Source organism: Sinocyclocheilus grahami, unplaced genomic scaffold (assembly GCF_001515645.1).
Source record: "Sinocyclocheilus grahami isolate Dianchi unplaced genomic scaffold, SAMN03320097.WGS_v1.1 scaffold7.1, whole genome shotgun sequence".
NCBI classification, from domain to species: Eukaryota; Metazoa; Chordata; class Actinopteri; order Cypriniformes; family Cyprinidae; genus Sinocyclocheilus; species Sinocyclocheilus grahami.
Genome location: NW_015505186.1, coordinates 1,212,332 through 1,232,571, shown reverse-complemented (window position 1 = coordinate 1,232,571; position 20,240 = coordinate 1,212,332). Strand labels below are relative to the sequence as shown.

Below are 20,240 nucleotides of genomic sequence, written 5' to 3'. Positions count from 1 at the left end.
CATCAGCCCAGCCGAGCTCCGACAACTGAAGGCCGATCATCAATTTAGTTTATATTCCACCCTTGACGCTAAAATTCCAAAACCCGTCTATCACGCAGCATCCTCTACTAATATGGGAATTTGTTCCTGTAAAAGACCTATCAGGCTTGGGTACAATTCAAAATGGAAGAATTGGCTCCCTTTCAATTCATGAGTAAGAATTTGAATTGAATTGGCCACACCTGACGTGAAGTTGAGTTAGAATTGAAATGATGGGAAGTGGAATTTACTGTACATCCATCCATCCAGCCACCCACCCATCCGTCGTCCATCCATCCATCCATCCATCCATTCATTCATCCGTCCGTCCGTCCGTCCATCCATCTATCCACATATTTTTGATTACAGTTAATCGAGTAAGTCTTAACTCTTTTAAGTTCATCTGACCTCATTCGGGTACATTTCTTGTGTATGAAAACATATTCAGAATGAAACCAAACACAAGTCTCAACCAACATTTTAAAAATTGCATAAATTTTTATAAATTTTTACAGAATTTAAGTGATTTGGAAAAATGTGTTGGGTCTGGGTTGAAACTGTTCAAGGCCTCGTAATGTTGCTGGGTAGAAAGATGGCTGCAGGGCAGATAAAACCAGCAGATTAGCATCCATCACGAACAACCATTGATCAAACTCACACTAAGGTCAAGAACCAAGTAGCCGCGGCAGAAAGAAAGCCAAAAAGGTCTCATCAAAGAGATTGAGAGAGAGAAAGTGAACGAGATGTAAGAATGGATCCGCCGAGAGATAGATGACATGAACCCAGTGGCCGCCCAATGATGCTCTAGGGAGTTTGAGAGGTCCTCATTTATATCCAGACACTCATTAGTGGACAGAAAATGTACATTAGGCGAAAGAGGCCAGATTACTGATATATAAATGTATATTTGCTCTCGATACGCCCACATATCCCCGACAAGATAAGGGCTCTTCAGCACTGCATCATGTGCTTTAAAGTATCTCTACAGGCGCAGAAAAGGTTTCCATAATAATTAAGCTCTTTATATCCATCTCTCTCTGCTCAGAAAGACCAGCACTGAAACCTCTGCCTTCAGTAATTATGTGTATTTGGCTATAACCCTACTTGAGTTTTCAAAAGCCCTGCTTTGTGTCAAAACAGTCCTGAAATATGATGTGGATTAGTTTTGGTCGTGATTTTCAGAGCAAATCCTAACGGTTTATGGGTAAAAGTGTCAGTGTTGGTTTTGTTACATATATACAGCTAGGGTTACTGTATGACCTTTGACTCAGTTTAAATAGAATTCATAGCTCAGAGTGCTGTTTGCATAGTAATGACACTCTACACTAACCTTATCTTCTTGTGCAGAACTGGTACCAGAATGTGGCACCATGTACAATATCAGCTATGACAGCTTTACTACATGCCACCAACAGTACTAACACACACACACAGTTCATCTCTTTGGGAGACTCAAGTTTAGACTAAACAAAACTGGCACTGTGTAACTGTATATAAATTGCCGAACATTCCAGAAGCTCATATAGACTCTATAGGGGCCTTGATTTGTTGTGTGTGGATCTGCAGCTTCATAAGTTTCTTTTCTTCTCTTCAGTTCCTCCTCAGATCGTGGTGCGTCCGCGGGATCAGATCTCTGCCCAAGGCCGTACTGTCACCTTTCTTTGTGGAACGAAGGGAAATCCCCCTCCTGCTGTGTTCTGGCAGAAAGAAGGCAGTCAGGTAAGAGAAAACAGCACACAGATGCACGCCAGGGAACCCTTACAGTGTCAGTGTCAAAACACATCAAGGTATGTGGCGAATACTTTCATTGTGCTTGCTTAAAGAAAGGGTCGAACTGTAGGGCAGTGACCGAGTATATTAGTAAAAAGCAAAGCACAGTTTTGGAAGGATTTCAACTAAATCTAAAAGACTAAAAGATTAAACTGAATTTCTTATTTCTTATAGAGATAGTATAAAGAAAAATAATCATCTTGACACCAGTTGGTTATGCAAAATAAATTTTCATGCTTCATTTTTTAAAGTATATAATGCTAGTACATTTTTAAAGTGTGACCAGAGTGACCAAATTCTTTTTGAGGTCACTCGATATGTATATCATGCAAGATGTTAGCACACTGTGGATCTATGAGTGACACTTCTAAGATTGTGAGTGGGAAGGCAAGTCTAGTGCCCATATAGGCTGGGAATCCGATGGATTTATTTTTCATTATCTAGCTGATCTCAGGATGGAGGATGAGTTTCTCTAGAAGCACTTTTGCTTTGAAAACAAATTGTGTGGCTGTCAGTTTTTGAATCATATGTGTTGTCACTTGTAATCATGTATTTGCTGACATAACAGCAAACATATGATTACATGGGACAATACATGTAATGTATTTGACAGCTGATCATGCATAATTGGCACTCTGAAATCAAATCAGTGTTGTGTGTGTTTATGAAATCTGTAAATCATAAACAAATAATGTGTTTTATATATATATCAATAAATGAATTTATTTATTATTAATAATTAATGACTTTAATCAGTGTAAAAATAGTATTTAAAAAATAATGATTGTTTTAATTAAATATGAGCTGAGCATTTTATGTTTGGTTTTCATGATTATAAGAAGCAAGAAGAATTACAAAGGTTTTTTTATCAGTCCAAGGAGTTTCAGAGTCAAAGAGACAAAGAGAATAAAATAGAGAGAGGATGCCTTGCAGCCAGTTTGGATGCTGGTGACAGGCCATTCACCGGGGTAGAAGGAACTCTGGGATTTCTGCAGGAGCTTGTTCACGTTCATGTCTCCTCATTGGGTCAGAGGAGGATAGAACATGTCCCTGGGCCCAGCTAGATAACACGCTCATGTCTCTATTAATAAAGCACAGCAGAAGAAATGAAGATGTAAGCCTCTGGTTGTTCTAAAGCACTTGGAGGAAGGAAGCCAGTTCCCATATATCTCCCTCCATCCTTTCTTAGATCCCTTCATCCTTCTTTTTTTGTCGAGCAGAGTGTGTCATAGGCCAGAGGTGATCAAATATCCGCTGTACGTCGGGCCATGAACTCTTCTCCGGTTAATCTCTCATCTATTCTTGGTTTTTCTGTGTGTGTATGTGTGGCCGATCTTTGAGGTCAGTAGATATAGAACAGAACTGAGGATGAGGGTGAGTCCGGTCTGAGCCAGAGGGCTGGGGTGAGCGGGTCACTGGATTATCCCCAAAAATGAAACAGTGACACACACACACGGCCAAGTAGGAACAATAGGGCAGCTGTCAGTGTTGCAGCCTCATGCTAAAGGAGGAAGACTCCTTAAAATCCTTTGGCCTTGTCTTTTGTGTATCTGGCATTTTTCCTAACCCCCCTCTCTAAAACACCAGCTGAGATAACGCAGCTATTGTTCGGCAGTGAATCTCAGCGGTCAACTAAATTTATACCTGAGTATCACATTGAATGCACAGTGATGTTCTATTAATGTAAATGCAAATCAGCCATTTCATCCAAGCTCTTAAATCTAAGTGATTGGGATGAGTCATAAATTATATCAGCGGACCGATTATCCCATATCCTTTTTTAATATATTTGTAATTTGTATTAGTCACAAACAGTAATGCAACATGCATTAACTTATAAAGCAATATGCCACAAGAGGCTGCATGTTAAAATGATTTTACTGTGATTAAGGGTGTTGAACATGGTAAAAACATGTTTGCACATAGTCTATAATGTGCTATTGTTTTTATAAGATAACGGCAATATAATGTTTATTTGATAAGTGAATGCATATTGGTTTACAATATTTTATATGATGATAAATTTAACACATTTTAATAAATTGTATTATTAATATACACTAATATCAATTAACTGTACTGTATTGTAATTATAATCTAATCAAAATCTAGCCTGTTTATAGTTGATGCATTAATATAGAGTTTTACTTATGTGCAGTGTTGGGGGTGACACAAGTTATGCAACGCGAGTTGCGTAATCAGATTACTTTAAGTCACTAGTAAAGTAAAGCATTACTTTTTAATTTAGAAGGAAATATCTAAGTTATTATTTCAAATACGTAACGCCAGTTACTTTGTTTCCCATGTCTTGACTGACAGCTCTCGTGTTGCCATGTTGAGAGAAATCGGGAGTAAGTGCAGAGGCGTTGTGTGTGAACATGATGATACTGTAGTTCTAGACTAAATATGAACATGTATTTACTCATCTCACTGCACAAAAACAGATTCAGTATTCCTCAAAATGAATAAAAACAGTCGAATGCAAACTCAGAATATTATACAAACCTGCAATAATTCAATGTTAAATAAGACAAATATAATTTATGTATTTAATCCCATTTTATGAAACCAATGTCTTTGCTACTGACCTTCGGTGATCCAATTCAACCATACTAAACATAAATGACACATTTGTGTTTCATTTTTGTTATTGCTGAATAGTGTTGAACTTTCATCATATTCTTCATGCAATTTGTTTTAGCCGTGCCCTCTACTGTACAGTCGTGAATTTACATTTCCTTCAGCCTGAGGCGTATTCAATTCACTTTTGGTGTGAAAGGGCTTTTTACATTTGTTTGTTAAATTTTTTACAAAAGAAAAACTTTTTTATATTAAAAACAAACAATCAAGCCCTGCCCAGATTTATAAAGTAACTCAAAAGTAACGTAACGCATTACTTTCCATAAAAAGTAACTAACGTAATTAGTTACTTTTTTAGGGAGTAACGCAATATTGTAATGCATTACTTTTAAAAGTAACTTTGCCCAACACTGCTGATGTGTGCTGGTGATTCATCTGCTATTCAAATCACTTTAGATTTAGGTGGAACTGTGATTATTTTTTTGGAAAAAAGACAGCAATTAATAAGTTTTATAATGGTCATTTGTGAGTTAAGCTATTCCTGAGTTATCTGAGCTAGATAGCCAAAAAGCATCAACTGAAAATGTGATTTATCATGCTTAGTCTTTTAATAGCGTTTAACAGTGTTTCTGTGGTTTGAACAGGTCCTGCTGTTTCCCAGTCAGCCACCTTCACAGTCAGGCCGTTTTTCTGTGTCGTTAAGTGGAGAGCTGACCATTATAGATGTGCACAGCGAGGATTCTGGGTACTACATCTGCCAGGCCATCAGTGTGGCAGGCAGCATCTTGACCAAAGCCCTGCTGGAGGTGGAAAGTAGTGAGTAAATACTTCAAACTACCTTTGGACACACACACACACACACACACACACACACACACACACACACACACACATACATACAGTTGCCCTTTCATACACCCCCGCCAGCTCCATCAAACACCGGCGGTTGGCTTGTATTGATAATTTAATATCAATCTAACTACATTAAAGGTCCGGAACTGTACATGTAATTGAATTGCTTGTGTGAGGCCTTATCACAAAGATTTGAGTAATATTTTTGTTTGCGTTTGAACAAATTGCCGCTTCGCCCCACCATAGCCATTTTGCTCTAAACCAAAATAAATAAAAAAGTCTTCAAAGCCGCCCCAAATTAAAATTTCTGCTTCTGCAAATGAGAGAACAGCAGGAAGCTCTGGAGACGTAATCAGAAAGGACAGGGCACAATCGAGCTATGCAAATAACCCCAGGAACATATGCCGCCTCCGTCATGCTCCCTGGTAACAGGATAAACTGTTTGTGTACTCCACGTGTGTGCGCGTGTACCAAACTGAGTCTAGGCACATCACATGAAAAATCTTCACCAAGAGTCCAATATCTGCACAGTCTGCTGTAGGTTTGCTAAAAAATCAGGCTTATAAAATATAATTGCATTTCCCAGAAACCCCTGTGCCTGCTGTGGCCTCTAAAGACGATGTCCCTGGCATGTTGGCATCATCTGACTGATGTTTGCTGTAATGTACTTACCTGATACATGATGAAATGATCTATGGAAGGACATATGTATGTGCAGCGCAGGGTCACTGCACCCAAGGATGGTTCTCGTGCCTATGAATTTCACATCATGTAGAAGCACAACTCGGTTTTGTTTGAGCGATACAGTCCTCGTCTTCTTTCTGACCTTATGGTCTTTTCTTTTTCTTACCGCTGTGGAGGGAAAATGTCAGAGATGCAGGCTGCCTTTCCCAGGTCCTTGTTTTTTCAAATGAGAATGCTAAAGTAACCGAATTGCCAATTATTTATCTATGGACTTTTCTCCTCGCTTAGGTCAATAGACAGTAGGTTTTACAGCTCTAGTCAAACAAATAATAAATTATTCATGGAAACACGGCCGTGTTAAGCCATCACATTGGTCTATAGAAAGAGATGCAGCTGAATGAGAGGAAATGGAAGAATAAATTGTAGAAGAACACAGGTACTGTAATTATTCTAGAGTGCCGTGTTGAAATGTATCATCATGCATTTTACATGCTATATTGCTGCATACCTTTCAACTTGGAAAAAATTCACCTGTGTAGAAAAGTGCAGTAAAATGCTTTTTTTTCACTCAGTGCTGTAAGAGGTATATGTACATGGTCACATAAATATGCTAAGAGAGTGGAAATAATCTTACATAAATGTTTGTAGGTCTGAGATCTCAAGTAGCAATTTGTAATCCCACATCGTCATATTTGAATTGAGCACAAATTACTGACGAATTACTGATCGTTTTTGTTTGGCAGTCTGTAAGAGTACAAAACAAATGGCCAGTTAAATTCAGTGATTCCCCCCCCCCCCCCCCCTTTACTTTTACCTTTTGCTGAATGTTTCAGTGCACATATGAATTTTGCACTGGACATTTGATACTTTTTTAGTAATTGTATTTGTTTTTGTCATTATATGTCATATTGCATGATAATATTGTATTTTACCATCATGTTACTCTCAAAATATCAATTAGCATAATTCACAGTGTGTGTTTTTCAACAATCTCTTGTGTATAATTTGAACGAGGTGGATGATATGGTGGTATTACATGTAAATATGGTTCTTGTAGCCCACGCATCTCTCATTCTCTTCACCCTTAGCCCCATCCGACCGGATCCCTCCCATCATCCGCCAAGGACCAGCCAACCAGACACTCACTCCGGGGACCACGGCCCAATTGCAGTGCCACGTGATGGGCAACCCTCTTCCGAGCATCCAATGGGAACGCGACGGCCAGAGAATCCTGGGCAACGACGAGCGCATTAGCCTAATGGAAAACGGCACTTTACAAATCACAGCCCTGCAGGTACTTCAGTCAAGATAGTGTTTAAGTGTGCTCACAAGGGTCTGTTTTTCAGCATCTATGGCATCTATGGCTTTTATTTTAAAAAATGCTAATCCCCAGGGGATGCTAACGTATGTTTTTTTTTTCTTCAAATCGAGCCCTCTTCAGTGCATGTCCCGTCACAGGCAGCTCTTTTCATTGACAGACACCATATGCTATCATGGAATATTCCATATGAATAGTTTTCACTTGCCATGCATTTTCAGACACGCTGATGTAACGTTTAGACACAGACGATTTCTGTAAAATGTCATTACCTCTGTCCGATCAATGGCGGGGGCATAAAACGCGCAATCGAGTTTACAGCAAACAGGCAGTCTTAATTAGCAGATCGATTTTAATACTTGCTCCGTGGACAGTTTCGGGGTGACCCAGCCACTCATGCGAGAGTTGTGCACAGCGATAAAACCGGTAATTATGATTGTAATGGGAGTGTGTGCCGTCGTTAGTATTAGCGCATGCTAGCCTAATGAAATCCATTCCTCAAGGCCTCAGGGGTGTGTGCGATTGCAGGTTTTACCTGAGGTCGCTGCACTGCCGTGAACAGACCTGATGTGTTAATTGATTGTTCCTGGGAATGATTAACAGTCACTCATGCCTTAATTAAATGCTCATTCTGGGATATAGAAAGGTGGGGAGGCTAGCAATCTTTATGTGCTACTCTCAGCAACCTTGTACTCTCTGCAATGTTTGCATCACATTAAACATGCCCTTGATATTCAGTGCAGTGACTTTACGGACAGCTCACGCCAAAAATTTGTGTGAATTTAAGTAGCAGCCTCATTTATCAGTGATAATTTAAGCTTTTGTGTTGAGTTGTGTTTATTTGGCTTGTTAAATGTTGCATGCTTTGTTCAGATGGGCATCTTTGGCTCTGGTGTTGGCCCTGTCCTCTCTGGTCTGGTGCCTCTGTTGGCCCCCTTTAGTCCACGATTACCCCGGCATGATGGGAGAGCACAAGGGGGCACGGAGAGTGGGGTTTGCACAGATGGTAGCATGCGAGTGTGTGAGGGAAGGGAGAAAGTAAGGGGGAGCGCTGTGAAAAGGTGCCATTATACCGGGAGAATGGCCAGAAACTGCCTGCTCTCGACTGTGCCAGGGGAGTGAGGAAAAAGAATGAGTGTGTGTCTGTTGGACAGAGAAAAACTAATAGCTTGGAATAGTTCACCCCAAAATTCGGTCATTATTTCTTCTCCTGCACATTGTTTCAAACCTCTGTTTTTTATTGTAAAGGGAGATTTTTTGGAAAAATATCCTGGGCCAGTATTTTTAGTATAGTGAAAAGTCAATGAGGATGGGACTGTCAAGCTCTAAAATGACAAAAGCAAAAGCATATCATATGACTTTTGCACAATATTTCAAGACTTCTGAAGCCATATGATAGCATTGTCTGAGGAACAGGCCAGTGTTTTTTATATATATTATTTATATGCTATTTAGTATTTATTCATATTTTATATGAGCTTTTATTTGTTGTTTTTCCAGTTTTTATTTTAATTATAGTTTAGTAATTTTGTTAATGTGCTTTTGTCAATTTTGTTCATTTTTTCAATTTTTTTACTAAATTTCCTAAAACATTTTAATACATTTGGTTTTAGTTAACAATAGCAACAGTTGCTCTTGTCACCTTTATAGGAGTTCATGAAAGTAGTGGTGCCTGATACATGACAAATCTTTTCAATTAATCAGTTGATTCAGTTCACAATTCACAAAATGTTTCCTTTTCCACTCATGCATTTTTAAGTGTGTGTTTAGCACTGAACCCAGAGCTGCCATCTATGATTAATCAGTCGATGCCCAGTTGCTTACCTCTCTGAGCTCTTCCAGCTTTCCACCAATGACTAGCCAGCACAGCAGAGGTCTAACCAATGAGGTTATCCACTAAAAGAGGAAGAGGTCACAGAGAAAACTGTTTCTACACCTTGTGTTTCCTCTTCTCCTCCTCCCAAGAGAGATTCATAAGTGACCAAAATAACACTCTCAACAACACACTCCTGTACTGCCTGAGGATATAAAGCTACTCTTCAGTACATGGGTTCAGTTTCAGACGAGACTTTTTCTGGCTTTTCTACTAATATCTGTTGTTTACTGCTGTTTAATTCATGCTAACATGCATTATGCTACATACAAATGAGATTAAGATGAAACAGACACATCACAAGTAAGCAGACAGCAATTCGAGGTCATGGTGTGTGGATGTATGTGTGCATCACAGATACAAGGTGTCATTGGTGCCCCTGAGCTGTCAGCACTATTAGATCGCTGTCAGAGAAAGAGAAAAGCTTTACTACATCTCTCACTGTCGTAAGCTATTTCTGCCGGACTTCTCCCCTCGGCCCTGTGGTAAAAATTTAATGCCCCTCGCCCTCCCCACTGCTCACCAGTTTGTCTTTGTATTTCCTGTTTCTTCCTGCACATTCAGTTCACCCATGCTAACTCAGATGATAGATAAAAAATATGTTAAATCAAACGGACAGATGAAAATTCACTTGGGTTCCCACAATGGAAAGATTTTTATAGACTTACGGAGACACTAGTATGAAATCAATCTCAAACTCTGATGGATTCATCTGATTAAGCTGTTCAGCGTGATTTGCTATTTTAAAGTGTTTAATGGGTTAGACAGTTGCATATTGATTTCTATCTAAAGTTATTTGCATACACTACCATTCAAAAGCTTGAAGTCAGTAAGATTTATTTATTGATTTAATTATAATGCATCACATTGATAAAATGTCACAATAAAGACATTTATAAAGTTTTCTATTTCAAATAAATGCTGTTCTTTTGAACTGTCTATTCATCAAAGAATCCAGAAAAAAATTATGAACTATAAACATTTCCACAAAACACAACTGTCTTCAACATTGATGATAAGAAATGTTTCTTGAGCACCAGATCAGCATATTAGTATTATTTCCGAAAGATCGCGTGACACTGAAGACTGGAGTAATGAAGACTGGAGTGATGGTGAAAATTTAGCTTCGCTATCACAAAAATAAATTACATTTAAGATATATTAAAATATAAAAATATTATTTAAAAAAACATTTCACTATATATATATATATATATATATATATATATATATATAAAATCAAAAACACACACACACGGAACGATATTCTGGATGAACTATAAACATTTCCACAAAACACAACTGTCTTCAACATTGATGATAAGAAATGTTTCTTGAGCACCAGATCAGCATATTAGTATTATTTCCGAAAGATCGCGTGACACTGAAGACTGGAGTAATGAAGACTGGAGTGATGGTGAAAATTTAGCTTCGCTATCACAAAAATAAATTACATTTAAGATATATTAAAATATAAAAATATTATTTAAAAAAACATTTCTCTATATATATATATATATATATATATATATATATATATATAATTTAAAAAACACACACACAAGTGTATGGAACGATATTCTGGACTATTTTCAAAAGGAATTGTAAATTGTGTTTTCCAATTGCAATTGGCAGCTTTCCATGTAGACATCGGAAATTCAAATGCAAAAGGAATTGCGATTCCATTTGAGTTTTGGCAGGTTACATGCGTGACGCAGCGAGAGTGAAAAAGCAGACATGGTAATTAATATTGCTATTTAAATATGACAGGCTCGTAACTCCTAAGACATGGGAAATACAGTTGCAAATGGACTTTGCCTTTTCATTTGAAATTTGGCCATAGCTGTGTGTGCGCGAAAGCAAAAATGCAAACGCTAATGCAGGATTTGCAATTGCATTTGGATTATGTCACAATTTATGCGTCCACATATTGAAAACGCAATTGAAAATACAATTTGCAATTCCTTTTGAAAATAGTCCGGAATATCGTTCCATACAAGTGCTCCATCATCACCTTTATGTGTCTTTATCCTTATATATATATATATATATATATATATATATATAATAATAATTAAAAAAACTGACTTTTTAAATGGTAGTGTATATTAGTGTAGTAATGGGGTTCGACTATTAAACTGACAATTGATTTCAATGGAATTTGCTGTTAGCATGTTGCTAAACTAATTATGTCATACTCTAATAAGCATAGAAATACATTATGCACACAAATATTGAATAAAACACTACTATAATTAGATTTAACTATTTCTTTCATACTTTTCAGCATTGAATGAATTACACATATTTGTATTAGAAATAAGGAGATTTTCTCAACACGTCCACAGTTTTGAATGTATTTTTTATGCATGTGTCGCAATGCACTGCGGGTCTTCATTCTTTGTGAAAGATACAGTTTATAGTTTGCCTGTTATAGAAGTAATTATTTTGTCTCTGCATTTGGGTACATACCTATGATGCTGTAAAAAATATGCCAACATACAAGCTCGCTTGGTTTCACAATAGCACATTATTTTCTTCCTGTCTCTAACTTCAATAGTAATAGGAAAAAATAACTGTTGATCCTGTATTACTGCGAAATAATAGGCAATTTTGAGGAATTTTTGTCAAGATTTCCACGCTGCTCCAAGCGGAGTGAGCCAGTGCATTGTGCTCGAGTTTATCCATACAAATGCTGACCCTGAGCCTGCTGTTGCTAGGAAACGGACTCCGGGGCCTACACCTGTGTTGCCTCCAGTTTGAGTGGAGAGACGAGCTGGAGTGGTGTACTCACAGTAAAAGGTAAAAAAGCACACACAAGTGCTCCATCATCACCTTTATGTGTCTTTATCCTTGACAAACTGCATCATATCATCTTCAAATTGAGGGAGCCGCTCCCATTGCAAGTTTGCTCAGTAGATACATGAGTCCATTTACTAGAGTAGTGCTGACCTGAGATCAGATTTTTCCTGTTTAGTATTGATTTCTGTTATAATGTCCTATAAATCTAGACTAATATGGAAACAGCAAGAGTTTTCTGATATATTCTGCAAACAGAACCAAAGCTCACAGAATGATAAGTAGAACCATTGCTTATATTTCTAATCTTATCTTTACAGAGAGTGGCGGTCTCTCTGTATCCCCGGTTTCAGAGCCCTACCAGCTGCCTGGTCCACCCCAGAAGCCTGTAGTAACTGATGTGACCCGTAACAGCGTGACCCTGACCTGGCAACCGAACGCACATGAAGGCGGAGCGGCTGTCACCTCTTACATCATTGAGGCTTTCAGGTGAGCTGGTACACTCTGTAAGCATCTCCATTCTGCTCCCTTCCTGTTTGTTTTCCTTCCTAGCCAAGATAATATTGTTTCTTGCCAGAGGCTACTACAGGGGTCTATTCTTCATTTTTTATTAATTCACTGTCACTATCTTAGCGTTGCTGGTCAGCCGTGACAGATGGGCTAATACCACCGCATGGTTGCCCTGTCCCCGACCCCTTTCCCCCGCTCTACTGCTCCTCACAGTCATGCGAGGGCAGCTACATCCTGTGCTTACATATCACATCCTGCCTCCTACAAGAATCACTCCCCTCAGGCGGCAACCTACTGCCAGAAAGATCTAAATTAATTGCAACTGTATTGGTGTTCTACAATTGAATTTCAGACATAGACTGGAGAACTCTGGCTTATTTAAAGGGGATATAGTTTATGAATTACTGAATTATTCTATACATTTAGGTTTCTTGTGGCAGTTTAGTAATCTAGCTTTATTTGAGCAGTTAGGGCAGAGGGCAGTTATGAGGACATAGTTTTGTATGGAAGCCTGTTTCCGCCACTGAATAAAAAAAAAAAAAAAGTTAATTGTTCGTTTTTATTTCACAATTCTGACTTTTTTTTTCTAAGAATTGCATGATATGAACTCGCATATGTGAGTTATAAAGTCAGAATTGTGAGATATAATTCTGAGTTTATATCTTGCAAATCAGATTTTTCTCTCTCGCTATTCTGACTTTGTGAGTTATAAAGTCCAATTCTGATGGGGGAAAAAAACTGATATGTTGCAATTCTGAGAAATAAACTCAGAATTGTGAGATATAAACTCACAATTCTGAGTGTATTTCTCAGAATTGCAACTTTATATCATGCAATTCTGACTGACTTTCTAAGAATTTCTGTTTAAATCTCGCATTTTTTACTTTTTTCTCAAATTGCCAGTTTATATCTCGCAATTCTGACTTTATAGCTCGCAGTTGCATGTTTATATCTCAAAATTCGGAGAAAAAAGTCAGAATTTTTAGATGTAAACTCACAATTGCGAGAAAAAAGTCAGAATTATGAGATAAAAAGTCACAATTACCTTGTATTTGTATAATAATTTTTATAAGTTGCAGAAACGGGCTTCCTTAGTTTTGGCATAATAACAATTTCTGAATTATTTTATTTCAACATAGTTTTTATAAATATATATATATATATAAATATCGTCTGATAAATGACTAAATAAATAAAATAAATGTGCTTGGTGAACCCGGTTATACACAATAATGGAGCTTCAATGTGTGTGACAGTCATGGCAAAATAATTAACATGGTGTCAGAATAATTGGAGCAGTGAGATTATTTTAAAAAGCATTTGCTTGGAAAAACTGAAAAGAAATAAAAACAACTATCAATGAAATATAATATAATTAAAATATATGTTAATTCAGTCATTTTTAACACATTTTCTGAATTAGATTTTGCTTTCTAGACTAATCGATTAATCGTGCTTATTTTATTCTCTTGGCAGTTCTAATAGGATACATATATAAAAAAAATCTTCTGTTTTTACTTTCATACAATGAGTAAAAAAATATATGCTTTCAACTTTAAAATATTTGTCAGTAAAACATGGAAACTATTTATTTTGTAATGATTTGCTTTAATATTATCAAAAAAACAATTATATAATTAGTAATTAGTTTAATCTCACACATTATAAATGGGTTTGTAATGCATAAAAAACAAGCTTTTTTATTTTCTAAAAGAGTCCCTCATACAGGGATCATCATATTTGGGTGTTCAGGGCATCAAAAAATAAATAAAAAAATAAAATAAATCCTTGCACTTGCTGTTTTAGGTTTTGTACAGTCTGCCAGAGGTTTGTTCATAGAAGCATAGCTTAAGAAATATTCTCACTCTGATAGCTGAGGGTCTCAGTATGACATGCTAATGAATTCAAATATAGTCCAAACAGACACTTCTTTAAGCTATTGTAGGCTGGCTGAAATGGGGCTACCTCTAATTACAGAACCAAGGTCCTGCAGTCCTTAGAGGGAGGGCAGACAGCAAACGGGATATTCAGCAACGGAGATGTAGAGAGCCACACACATACACATTTTCATTCTTTCTCTACTTCATATACACACACTATGTCTCTGTCCTCTCCCTTGCCCCCCTGGGTAACAGTTAGCATGGCCCCACATCCTTAAAATTGATTCTTTATCGAGTGCTGTGGGGCTGAAAGGGGTGTTTGCTATCAAATTTCCTTCCCTGAGGTGCTGTGGAACACGGAGCGCAGGGAAAGGGAGGTGGAGAACAAGTGAGGGATGGAAAAGAACTGAGATTGAGGATGAGGAGGATTTAGGCTGTTGACACCTCAATACAGGGATAAAAAGGTTTATGTTGCGGCCCACTTTTGGAATATATGCATGCACATTTATGCAGGTGTTTATAAGGGTCCAATCACGGTCTTGCTGGAGAAAAGGGAATTGTCTGTGCCTCAGCCTTTCCCTATTTCTTCCATCCCAGCTGATAGCAAAGTGACCTTGGATTTATCGCTCCTATAGGTGGGCTGCTAAAGGAATATTTACGAGATTCACAGCATTTATGGCTTGGCCTAATTGTGCAGGTCGGGCTTTTATTGGCTTTGTGTCTGTGGCAGGAGTTGCCACTGGGGAAAAATAAACCTTGAACACACCGCACATGACCGCTGTTCTAAACAAGGATGATGGTTAACCACAGACAAGTGAAGAGGAATATCCCAAAGCCTTCTGGCACAGACAGATGTCTGTGCTTAACGTTCGTGGTTTATTAGATGGGGATGCATGTTGTTGAATGAATCTTGCCCACTTGTATGCCACATCTAAGTAGCTCTCTTGGTTTTCATTAAATCAAGTTCATATTCCTGTATGCTTAGGTGTGATCTGGATGTTAATCAAAAGCTGTGTTCCTAAATTGACAGAATCCGTCAATGTTTTCAGTTTGTTTAATAAAATCTCATTTAAGTATCCAAGGTGTTATTTATTACATGCACTGCATTATGACAAGCCTAGTCTGTGCCATAAATAAATCTATCACTGCAGAGATCTTTTTCTAGTCATGCCACGCACTGTCAAGCCAAAGGCTACAAGAATAGCATCACAGAAGAGCTGGGTCATTAAACAGACACATGTAATGACAATCAAAAGAGTGCAGATAAACATCTATGACATTGACTTTGCTGTTAAACCCTCCTCTCTCTAATGCCGTGCAACAGCTTCAGGACAAATGTAGGACAAAACATTCGTGTATTGATGTTTTATTCAGATTGAGCTGTATGAATCTGCTGGTTTTGATATTGTAGAGCATAAATAAACACGTATGGAATTAATCTGGATGCAAATGTGATGAATAATTAATGTAGTAATATAATCTCTAAAATCTTTGTCTATTTTTTTCAGCCAATCAGCAGGCAGTACTTGGCAGACGGTTGCAGATTTTGTGAAACTGGAGAAGCACACGGTCACTGGACTGTCGCCGAATACCATTTACCTGTTCATTGTGCGTGCAGTCAATGCTTACGGCCTGAGTGACCCCAGCCCCATCTCAGAGCCCGTACGCACACAAGGTCTGTACGCTGGAGACCAATCAATTTTATGAGATCTTTAAAAATGTGTGAACGTGTAATACAATTTATATGTTGTATAACTGTTATTTAAGTATACAAACAAATTACATGAGAAGAGCAAAATAATAGTGCCTGTTATAATACAGATTATATATTAATCAGTTCCATTCAATGTGGATTGGATCTAATCATGAAAGGCAGAATAAAAATATTGTATATCTATTTTGTGTCTATATTTTAATTTAATTTTAATTAAAATCAACAAAAATGAAATCAAGTACAACAAAATACCGTGATATATAAGCATTTTACAATAAAAAATAAAATAAAATAAAAAATATATATATACTGTGTATATATATATATATATTGACTTGATTGATTGACTTTATTAATCCCAAAGGACACAATAAATAAATGAATAAAATAAAATACTGCATTTCATAAAGCACCCCTTTGTTTCAAGCATCAAAGTAAACAATACTCCATAATTAACATAATTACAATATACAATTAAAATTCAACATCAGTCATCTAATATGACATTGATTATACAATCTAATAGCTGTTGGTAAAAATAACTTTCTATATCGTTCCTTGTAACACAGAGGCTGAATTAATCTTGAGCTAAAAGAACTCACACAAGCTCGAATTTTATATATTATATAAATGTTTTTCCATATTACCTTAATTTTCACATAAAATAATGTCACAAAAAGTGAACTTGGTTATCTTTAATTAAAATAAAATGCATTATTTTTCTTGTTTTTTTTGGGGGGGTTGTTTTTTGGATAAAATATTACCGTTTTTTGACTTAATGATTTTGTCAGTTTTCTTCATTCATTCATTCACTTTATTTATAGAGCACTTTACAACTGCACCTGCAGACCAAAGTGCTGTACAATCAAAACAAAAAAAAACACTTCATTAAAACACACGACTTAAAACAACACAGATCCTACTAACAACAAAGACTGTTCTTGATGTATTCTATATTCATACAGACACAATTTAAAGATGTTAGTATTGGATGTTTCTTGTTGTCTTTTGCAGATGTCAGTCCTACAGGTCAAGGTGTGGACCATCGACAGGTGCAGAGGGAGCTGGGAGAGATGGCTGTGCAGCTTCATGAACCAGCGCTGTTGACGGCATCCAGCGCGAAGATCAGCTGGAACGTGAGTGCTGCTAATATTTGCCCTCCAAATCAGCCCCTCGCCGGCCTTATGATTCTCCTGCCGCCTCACTTTATCTCATTTTTCTGTCTCGGTCTCCCTCTTTCCATCTGTCAGGTCGATCGTCAGTCTCAGTACATCCAGGGTTATCGTTTGCTTTATCGTCCTGTCGGCGGCTCCTGGTCCCAGCAGGAAGTGAAAGCTGCAACAGAGCGTAGCGCTGTCGTCGCTAACCTGCTCAAAGGCACGGAGTACGAGATTAAAATACGACCCTACTTTAACGAGTTCCAGGGCATGGACAGCCGCCCGCTGACGTTTCGCACGCCAGAGGAGGGTGAGATATCTGCAGCTCTTTTAGTTTCCATTTGATGCACTTCAATTTAATTTTGTTCTAATCAATTCAATTCGGGTTCATTCAGCCCAGCCCGACTCAATTCTGTTCTGTTGTACATAATATGAAGATGAAACGCTTCATTCAAGCAAATAAAATTATGGATTGTATAATGTAGATTTACTATTAAGGACACTCACTTTTCAAAATGTAATTTTAATTGAATTCTCTTCCAGTTCCCAGTGCACCACCTCGTGCTGTAACCGTGGCAACAGTCAAGCTCAACAACAGCTCAAGCCTCAGTGTATCATGGCAGCCTCCTCCCACTGAGATGCAAAATGGAGTCATTCAAGAGTATAAGGTATATTGTAGATTGCAAAAGTCATTCAACAAAACAAACTTAGTATATCCCAACCTGACATGTTGCAAAAAGTAACTTGTGAAAGTAAAAAATGCTGCATGATATGTCACAATACAGTCAGCAGATTATTTGATTTGATTATTAATGTTTTATATATACAGTGGTGTGAAAAAGTTTTTGCCCCCTTCCTGTTTTTTTTATTTTTTGCATATTTGTCACACTTAAAAGATTCAGATCATCAAACAAATTTAAATATTACACAAAGATAATGCAAGTAAATACAAAATGCAGTTTTTAAATGATGATTTCATTTATTAAGGGAAAAAAGCTGTCCAAACCTACGTGGCCCTACGTGAAAAATGAATTGCCCCCTCCTGTTAAATCATGAAAGAACGGCAAGTAACCACATTATTTTAGAAAGCAGAGTTAAATTTCACTAGCCACATCCAGGCCTGATTAATGCCAGACCTGTTGAATCAAGAAATCACTTAAATAGAACCTGTCTGACAAAGTGAAGCATGCTTAAAGAGCAACACATCATGCCGTGATCTAAAGAAATTCAAGAACAGATGAGAAACAAAACAGTTGACATGTATCAGTCTGGAAAGCATTATAAAGCCATTTCTAAGGCTTTGGGACTCCAACGAACCATGGTCAGAGCCATTATCCACAAATTGAGAAAAATTGGAACAATGGTGAACCTTCCCAGGAGTTGCCGGCCAACCAAAAATACTCCAAGAGCACAACGACGACTCATCCAAGAGGTCATAAAAGAACCCAGAACAACATCTAAAGAACTGCAGGCCTCACTTGCCTCAATTAAGGTCAGTGTTCATGATTCAACAATAAGAAAGAGACTGGGCAAAAACGGCATCCATGGGAGAGTTCCAAGGCAAAAGCCACTGCTGACCAAAAAGAACACAAAGGCTCGTCTCTCATTTGCCAAAAAAATATCTTGATTATCCCCAAGAATTTTGGGCAAATATTCTGTGGACTGATGAGACAAAAGTTGAACTTTTTGGAAAGTGTGTGTCCCATTACATCTGGAGTAAAACCAACACAGCATTTCATAAAAAGAACATCATACCAACAGTCAAACATAGTGGTGGTAGTGTGATGATCTGGTGCTGCTTTGCAGCTTCAGGACCTGCACGACTTGCCATAACTGACGGAACCATGAATTCTGCACTCTATCAGAAAATCCTGAAGGAGAATGTCCGGCCATCAGTTTGTGACCTCAAGCTCAAGCGCACTTGGGTTATGTTGCAGGACAATGATCCCAAACACACCAGCAAGTCCACCTCTGAATGGCTCAAGAAAAACTAAATTAAGGTTTTGGAGTGGCCAAATCAAAGTCCGGACTTAAATCCGATTGAGATGCTTAAACAGTCCATTCATGCTCGAAAACCCTCCAATGTGGCTGAATTAAAACAATTCTGCAAAGAAGAGTGGGCCAAAATTCCTCCACAGTGATATGAAAGACTCATTGCCAGTTATCACAAACAGTTGATTGCAGTTGTTGCTGCAAAGCGTGGCACAACCAGTTATTAGATTTAGGGGGCAATTACCTTTTCACGTAGGGCCAGGCAGGTTTGGACAGCTTTTTTCCCTTAATAAAAGAAATCATCATTTAAAAACTGCATTTTTCATTTACTTGCATTATCTTTGTGTAATATTTAAATTTGTTTGATGATCTGAATCTTTTAAGTGTGACAAATATGCAAAAAATAAAAAAAACAGGAAGGGGGCAAAAACCTTTTCACACCACTGTATATATTTATATATATATATATACAGTATATAATAGTTAAGTTTTGTTGATTATTTCATGAGTAAATAATCAACAAATTATTTTGTTGATTATTTTCTATTTTCGAGTCCTCAACTTTTTTTTTAATCAAGTGTAAATTCATGTCCCACTCACATTTTCTTGATTAAATAAACATTAGTTACACTATCAGAAAAAGAAAAAATATATATATATTTTAACAATGTAATCAATATTCTATTATAAAAGTATGAATCATCAAGTTTGTGATGTACTGTTTTTAAGCATTTTACATTTATTCCAAAACAATTACTCAAGCCAGTGACAATTTAAACAATATATTATGTTTATGAACTTATGTTCAGCTATTCTTTTTAATAGTTAACTTTTAACTACTTTTGCATTTTTCGGATCATCAGTCATCAAAGCATGGTAAATATTGTCACAGACACAGAGATTTACCTTAAATTTCATCAAGCTGATTACTCACTAAAAACTCCCACAGGTCATGTTTTCATGCCATTTTAAGTCCTATTTTGATGTAACAAAGTGGTTATATCTAAGTGTGTGAGTTGTTTGCTTACTTTTTTAATTAGCCTTCCAAGTAGCTATGTTTCCATCCACCTATTTTTATGCACATTTTGGGATA

The 20,240-nt window shown here is 37.3% G+C and overlaps 1 protein-coding gene across 1 annotated transcript in view; it reads left to right on the top strand.

Annotated features, from left to right (window-relative positions):
* LOC107589390 (roundabout homolog 2-like) overlaps positions 1-20,240 on the top strand; it is a 91,208-nt gene that overhangs the window by 52,951 nt on the left and 18,017 nt on the right. Inside the window, exons 7-15 of the mRNA XM_016277810.1 lie at positions 1,613-1,737; positions 5,013-5,184; positions 6,993-7,198; positions 11,816-11,897; positions 12,215-12,383; positions 15,793-15,959; positions 17,013-17,134; positions 17,249-17,465; positions 17,699-17,823. Coding sequence (XP_016133296.1) covers positions 1,613-1,737; positions 5,013-5,184; positions 6,993-7,198; positions 11,816-11,897; positions 12,215-12,383; positions 15,793-15,959; positions 17,013-17,134; positions 17,249-17,465; positions 17,699-17,823 — 1,385 coding nt within the window. The remainder of the gene's footprint in view (positions 1-1,612; positions 1,738-5,012; positions 5,185-6,992; positions 7,199-11,815; positions 11,898-12,214; positions 12,384-15,792; positions 15,960-17,012; positions 17,135-17,248; positions 17,466-17,698; positions 17,824-20,240) is intronic.